Genomic DNA, 7,820 nt, shown 5'->3' with positions numbered 1-7,820 from the left:
AAAAGATTATGCAGTAAAGGTGATTTTATTTTGAAGGCACCAGTGAGCCTCTGTAGGATTTTAAGCAGGTGTATGCTATGCTTAGATGTTCATTCTAGAAGCCTCACTCTGGAAAGTGTGAAGCATGCTTTAGAAGGATGCCTGATTGGAGACAGGGAAACCAGGCAAGCTTCTGCTTCTGGTGGGCACTGCCAGGGGCACTGCTTCTGGCGAGAGGTGACAGTTTCTTGGTTCCATATAGTGGTGATGGGGATGGAGAGGAGAGGGTTGATTCCAAAGATAAGGCTTGCAACTGTTTAGACAGAGGTGAGGATGGGATGGAAGTAGAATGAGGGACAGTGAGAGAAGGAGTCTAAGATTATTCCCGAGTTTCTCTTCTGGATGAATTGGTGAAGGGTGATGTTATTCAATAAGATAGGAAGCATATGGTAATTAGGAAAGAATGATGGATTCATTTTTAGTTATGCTTAATTCAAAATGCCTAAGAAATGTCCATAAAAAGATATGCACCAGTCAGGCTGAAACATGAATCTATGTGGTCATCAGTCCATAGACAGTGGCAACCATGGGATGGGATAATATCAGTGTATGGAGGAGAGGAAGAGAGAGCAAGAATGAGAGCAAAAGAGATGAAAAGGTGAACCAGAAATGCAGTTTATAAAATGTAATAACTAGAAGGCTTAGAAGACCCCATGAAGAAGACTAAGGAGAGGAGGAGGAACATGATCAGAAAGCAGAAATAAGAGTTTCAAGAAGGAGGGAGCAACAAACGGTGTCTCGGGCTATAGAAAGCAATGTCTTAATACTAGTGACCACCACCGCAAACTGGACACTTAAGTGCGGGCTGCTTCTAGTCCACCATCTTGCCTCAGCTTTTCTTCCTCAACTTTGTTTTATCAGATGAGGAATTTTGCCCATGAGAAAGACTGAGGTAATACTAACTATTAATATAATAACAAATAGGGTCCAAGGAGAATATTGGGTGTTTAGGATTTTTTTTTTTCTGTTTCAAGATGGACGTGCTTTATGTTGAGTAAGCCAGTAAATGGGAGTTTTATTTTACTCACATAGTGGCATACTAGAAAAAATTTATTCTCAGGGTAAAAGCTCATTAGGAAAATAGCCATTATTAACTAATAATTCTGGTCCATGGCACTTACTATTCCCAAGACCTAATTTTGCCATCTACAGTTACATAAATGGTCATGTAGAACAGGCACTAATGGGGAGAAGCAGCCTTTTCTTCTATTCCCCATCAGCCCTCACTGCAGACCTCTGGTATTACTCTTGTCTCACTGCATTAAAATTATCTATTAAAATAGAGTCTCCTTAAGCAGTGTGTGCTCTGCAAAAGCAAGGACCGGTCTTTTTCATCATTTCTCCAGCTATGCCTGGAACGAAGCAGGCACTCAACAAATGTCTGAAGAGAATTAAATTTTTTAGCCAGTTTTTTCCAGTGACTTCACAAATAGCCCTCTTTAACAGGAGACATTCAGACTGAATATATTAGTCAGAGATCAAACATCAAAAACTAACCCTAAGGTAAAACAGAAAAGAAAAGATACCACGTCTCTTGGGAAGTCAATGCAAAGGCTGGAGATCAAGCTTGGAGGACAGGGCTGCTGAAATCACAAAGTGCTTAAGTCACCTACAGGGCTCTGCTGCCCTACAGGTGCTCACTGCCATTAATAAATTTCCCTTCATGTCCATTGATCTAGATTTAAGGGCAAGTGAAATGTTCTATTGACTGAGCCTAGATCTCTGTGCTCTAATCTGTGCTCTAGCCAGCAGGGGAGAGGGAGAGCGAGAAGGAGAGGGACCATCTTCCTTCCCTGCAGAAGAGGTGGCCCTGCCTCCAATCAGGACCCACGCCATGGGGACAGGCACCTAGAGAGGAAGAGGGCTTGGATCCGAGGCTGCCAAAGCAACAGAAATGTCCACTAACTTGACAGAAAGGCTTCTGACTCATTGCTCAGCAGGATAACCTTCCCTAGAATTTAGAATATAAATAAGATAGATTCCTGGCTGTCTGAAATGGTTTAGATAATAGTTCCTCCATGAGGCAGAGATAGATTGAAATACAATACATTCCCACACAGCTATCATCTTCTGAAATGCTAGAAATACCTTTCTGTCAAAGTCTTATCATAGGAAGCCTGAGAGCTGGAATCTAGAATTACATATCTTTTTTTTTTTTTTTCCCCCCAGGCCCTTGCTACAAAGTTAGTAGGAAGATGCATTTCCTCTTTTAAGTCTAGTGTCTCCTGTTTACAACTGATACTATATGCACAGCAGTGCAGCATCTATGTATGTTTCAGGAACATGATGTGTGAAAACAGTTTTCAAAAATGCATGCTGTCTGGATAAAAAGAAAACTAAAAATATGTTTGGTCACCACTTCGTTGAGCCTATTGAATTTGGCTGTGAATGGGAATCTAATTGCCATGCATTTCCAGTGGCACCTTCCATGACCGTCACATTTCCATTAAAAAGAGAAGTCAGCTGTAGCACCCTAGTGTTCATGCAGGAATCGTAAAAATAAATAATGACCAGTTGGTTGTTTAAAAATGTATATTTCTTTTTGATAAGACCAAATAAGCAAAGCCACAGGTACAGAAAGTACCATTCCTTGTCGGCAGAGGGAAAAGGAATGTTTTTACTGAAGCGTTACAAACAGCTTCCTGGTTTTGAATGCTGACTACTGATTATTCCCCTGTTCTTCATTTATAATCAGAGAAAGTCTTCTTCATCACCTGTTCTTGTTACCATGGGACTGGCATAAAAATATTACCATTTGCAGGGCTGAATGTGAGGGCTGAGGGACCAGACTTAAACCGTACTTGTTGCAGAAAAATCCATACAATCCTCCATCCAACGGCAGGAACAAATAATGTGTTATTTTGGTAAACATGGTAACCTGATGTTCATGACCAGTACCCCTCCTCCTTCTCCTGGTTTTTCTTCTTCAGTGATTTCAATGACCATTATCCACTTGATGGGTTGGCCAGTCTGTTTTTTAATGATTTTGTATTTCTTTTGATTGAACAGTTGTTAAAGGGAAGAGTCTATTCTAGCAGTTCAGATAAGGAAATTTGCGGTGAATATAGTAAAAGCACGCAAAGATGCCAGATGAATATTTCTAAAGCACAGCTCCAATCAACATCTCCCCTGATTAATATCTCTAATTCCCTACCTATTTAAGTCCAAACTTTCTGGGTATTCATCCTATATAGCCTCTGTATGTCTTCTGATATTTTATTCTTTTTCTCCTGTACTGTATGTATAGCATAGTCAAGTTTGGTGGTTCTTAATCTTACACATACATTAGAATCACATGGAAAGCTTTTTAAAAATAAAATTTACGCCTTGGGACCACCACATGCTATTAATAATTGAATATCAATCTAAGGATGAAGCACAGGCATCAATTTGGAGGGCTTTTTTTGGAGTGGAGAGAAGTAGCTCCTTATTCTGGTTATCTATTGTTACAAATCCAACCACCCTCCCCCCAAGATTAATTTGTGTAAAACAGTGTACATTTTATTATACCCCCAAATTCGGTGGGCCAAATTCTGACAGGCACAGCACTAATAGTGTGTCTCTGCTCTATGACGTCTGTGGTCTTGGCTGGGACAACTAAAATGGCTGGAGATGTCTTCAAAGAGGTGGGGGCTGCAGTTATCTGGAAGCTTCTTTAATGACATTTCTGCTTGCTTAGGTTGGCGTAATGCAGAGACCCTGCTCAGAGAGAGCTATCAGCCAGGTATGCCTTTCCAGATAGCTTGGTCGTTCTCAAAGCACAGCGGCTCCTGGTGGTCACACTTTCCATATGGAAGCTCAGGACTCCAGGAGCAAATATTCCACTGGAAAAGGTGGAATTGCAAGGCCTTTTATGCTGGGAACCACAGACAGTACATTGCGTTACTTCTGCCTCATTTTCCTCATTGAAGCAGTCACAGTCTTTCAGATTCAAGGGTAGGGAACCAACTCTCCATAAGAAGAGTGTCCATGAATTTGTAGCTACATTTTAAAGTTGCCATATAACTCAGGTGATTCCAACTCAGGTGATTCTTGCTGCCCTCGACTGGCATGAATCTGAGAGTGACTGTGCTTAACTCTGTATTCGTTTTTGTTTGTTTGTTTGTTTGTTTGTTTGCAAAGTACTGATCTACAGAGCAGGGCTGGGACTTGGGTGAGGTGAAGGAGACACATATGGTGCAAAATTTAAGAAGCCAGTTACTCTCAGGATCATGCCAGTCCAGGCAGCATGAGAGGGAGTACACCTCCTTACATTTTGTGCCCAATGTGCCTCATTTGCTTCACCCTAGCCCTGGCCCTGTCGCAGAGCAACCGTGTATGAATCGGTGGGGCGAGGGGCTAGGTAAGATTCCTGGGCTAGCTAGTAGTTTAATGCAGAGTTCATAGCACTACCTTTGTCAATAGCACTACCACATGTAAGCCTCAGAACACTTCGAGGTGTGTGTCGTGACCATTTTACTGATGAGGAGAATTGAGGCTTAAAGGATTTCATAACTTACTAGATCGCAAGATAGCAAAGTAACTAAGGCGGGTTTGGAACTCAGGTCACCAAATGGCTTCATCCCTACCTGCAACCAGTCGCTCCTTTCTCTGTGGTATCCCGCGAACCCACCCGCCTTTGGGGACAGTGGGGCAGACAGGTTCTCTTGGACCAAAAGCAAAGTAGGCAAACCGTCTTGGAATCCCTCTTGATTCATGGTTTCCACCTCGGGGTGAGCCTGGACTGGGGGCGTCCTTCGCGCTTTGGCTGCTCAGGACAGAAGCCATCTGTCCCCCTCTCCGTGGGGACCCCCGCCCCGCTCCCTGCTGGTGGGGCAGTCTCGGGTGGGGCAGGGGCCCCCGGCTGTGTCCGGGCGGCGGCCAATGGCGGTGCCCGGGGGCAGAGCCCGCTCCCCGCGAGGGGCGCCGTTGCTAAGTGCAGCGATGAGCCCGAGCCCGGCGCCGTCAGCCCAGGGAAGGGGGAGGCGAGAGTTGGAGCGCGTGGGAGCGCGGAGGCCGGCGAGAGGGAGGGGAGACCGGGCGCAGGGACGGCGGAGGGAGGCGCGCGAGGGAGCCGGCACACTCGGATCGCGAGCCCGGGAGGCGGCGGCGCCAGAGGCAGCAGCTGCGGCCGCGCCCTTGCGCCCAGCCCCGCTGCGCCCTTGCCCGAGCCCGTGCGCCCAGCCCCGCGCGCCCTTGCCCGAGCCCGTGCGCCCAGCCCCGCTGCGCCCGCGGCCGGCAGCGCTCCCGAGCATGGAAGATTCCCGGGAGACGTCGCCGTCCTCCAACAACTCCTCGCAAGAGCTCAGCTCTGCCCTGCAGCTGTCCAAGGGCATGTCGATCTTCCTCGACGTAAGTAGGGATGGCAGAGCGAGGCTGGCGCTCCCCCAGCGCCTCTCCTCTTCCCGGGAGGGCGGAAGGGGTTTGGCTCCGGCGCTGACCAGCCGGCGTTTGGCCACCAGAGCACGGGTGACAACTGCCTCCTTCCTCTCCAGAAAACCTCGGAGGCGCCACCAGAACGACTGCCACTTAACTTGTATAAAGGGCCGTCCCAGACCTGCAGCCCGGGGCTTCACAAGCCTTCATGAAATTCCAAAAGTTAGATTTCCCAGGAGCCTGGGTTTGATAAAGACGGGATTGCAAATACAACAGTTTCCATTTGGGTGATTGGGGCCTTTGAAAGAGGTATAAGGTGTGAGGTGGGGTAGACTGTCCCAACCCCTCTCTCATGTGCCCTATTTGCAGGTAACCAAGGGGAGCAGTATAGGCTGCGAGGCTCACTAACCTCCCCCTGCCCCTGGGAAAACAATTACATTGTACACATTTGTTTTTCCCTTTACAGCCTGGCTAAGATCTCTTTCATGATAATTCTTTTTTCACTGCCACCTCCTATTTTTCCTTTTTTTCTACCCTGTTACTCTTCTTCCTTGCACCTCTCCAAGTCGTAATTACTGTTATCTTCATGAATTCTAGCTTTCAACTGTGTTTCCTTTGGTCCTATCCTTCGTTTTGGTGTTGACTTCCTTTCTCCATTTCATCTTTCTTTTCCTTCTGTGCCATTTTACTGCCCTAGTGCTGTGGTTTCTCTCTTTAAAGCAGTTTTATTTCTTATTTATTTCTCAATTTTGCTTTCCTTCCTCTTCCTGCTGTTTCTGTTCTCTGTATTTTTCACCCTGTCGCCCAGCTCTTTTCTCTGCCTTTGGGTTTCGTGTTTTTCCTCTCTCTCAGTTGCCTGCGGTTGTCACATTCATGCTGTCCCCCCTGAGAGGTCGTGTCTGGCTCAGTGGGGACAATTCTGGCAGCTTCTTAGTTAGGCATTATAGAAAATGACAGAGGGCGATGAGGAGTGCCGTGGGCTCTGTCCTCTACCCTTCTCTGAGTTATAATTTCTTATTAAAACCAAAGTGAGTGGGAAGTGGGCCAGAGGCCAGATACATTTGTTTGTGGATAAATGAAAATATGAGAAAATCAAATGATTAGTATCATAATGGTGAGGTAGATGTGAAGGTAATGGGGGAGGGCAAGGAACCCTCCCAAGTTTATTTTTAATGGATTAGCCAGACTGTTTGTGATTGGGAGAGAAATTCCTATTATTAATTACAACTGGCCTAAGACAAACAATAGAGATGAGTTTCCACTATATGTTAGGGCAGCTGTCTCTCTTCATTACCATGTGGTTCCAATCGGGGATCCAGGCATTCTGGGCTCACCTAGTCTTCTTGCCACCAAAACCCAAACATCTGATTCCCATTCAGCCACTCAGGGATTGTTAAGTACCTTGTTCTTCCTGAGCACTTACCTCTGTTGGGCTTGGGTCAATCAGGTGATGTTACTGGTGCTAATGGTTTAGCTAGATTCCTTTCAAGTCCTGCTGTTCAGGGCTATGAAGCCCTCAAGGAACTGAGCTGGGAGAGGAGGGAGGCACCACATACACCTGAGAAGGAAATTCTCAGGAGCAGGAGATAGGGCCCCGGGAAATCATGTCAGTTACCAGGCTAAGCACCAAGCTGCCATGAAATTGATTCAGAGAGAGCAAATGGGGTCTCCATTCATTCTACCCAATCTTCATTTGTCCTCCAATAACATCAAGCATTTCCCTGTGCTTGTTTCTAAGCAGTTAACAAATCCTGGTGATAGTGTGGAGATGAATGGATTAACACTATATAATGGAAAGTCATCCTTCCTACACGCCAACCTTGGCTCAAGTGTTCAACTGCAATTTTTTTTTTTTTAAACCAGGAAATTAAAATTTCTTATTGTATGGGCAAGATTGTTCCCAAGTCTGTAAACAGCATCAGGTCCCTGTCCTGAAGGAACTTGTAGCCTATGAATTGGGCACTCTTGCCTTTTTATATCTATATCTAGAATTTAAAAATATAAAACTGATTCCACATGAGAGGTGTTGGCATGCTTGTCAGTAAAATGCTAGAGTCTACAAAAAACAAAACCAAAAACTGCCATTGGATTTGTCTCAAATAGAAAAGATTTTGTTTATACTTTTCTTTGAGTTATTTTGTGAAAAATCTAACACTCTGGTGAAATACGTGACATGAAAAAGGATTTATTACTTAGGGATTTTTTTGAATTATTCATTTCTTGATCATAATGCCTTTAGCAAACTAAACTGTGAAATATAAATGCATTATTTTATTTGATTAGATTTAATATATTCTAGTATCCCTGATGAAAAGGATTGCTATTCAAATTGCCTTCATATTATAACAAATAGGTGGTAGATATTACCTATTCCAAACCGGAGCAGAAATGAAAGCAATTGGAGGCTTCTGCATTACACAGACTAA

At 44.9% G+C, this 7,820-nt stretch overlaps 1 protein-coding gene across 1 annotated transcript in view; it reads left to right on the top strand.

Moving 5' to 3' along the window:
• Positions 1–5,213: 5,213 nt before the first annotated feature.
• The window catches only part of NECAB1 (N-terminal EF-hand calcium binding protein 1), a 149,316-nt gene continuing 146,709 nt past the window's right edge, over positions 5,214–7,820 (top strand). The window contains exon 1 of the mRNA XM_012760724.3: positions 5,214–5,370. Within this exon, the coding sequence (XP_012616178.1) occupies positions 5,272–5,370 (99 nt within the window). The 5' untranslated portion in view covers positions 5,214–5,271. The remainder of the gene's footprint in view (positions 5,371–7,820) is intronic.

The sequence above is a fragment of the Microcebus murinus genome, chromosome 7 (assembly GCF_040939455.1).
Source record: "Microcebus murinus isolate Inina chromosome 7, M.murinus_Inina_mat1.0, whole genome shotgun sequence".
Lineage (NCBI taxonomy): Eukaryota > Metazoa > Chordata > Mammalia > Primates > Cheirogaleidae > Microcebus > Microcebus murinus.
This window is presented reverse-complemented; position numbering and strand designations above follow the sequence as displayed.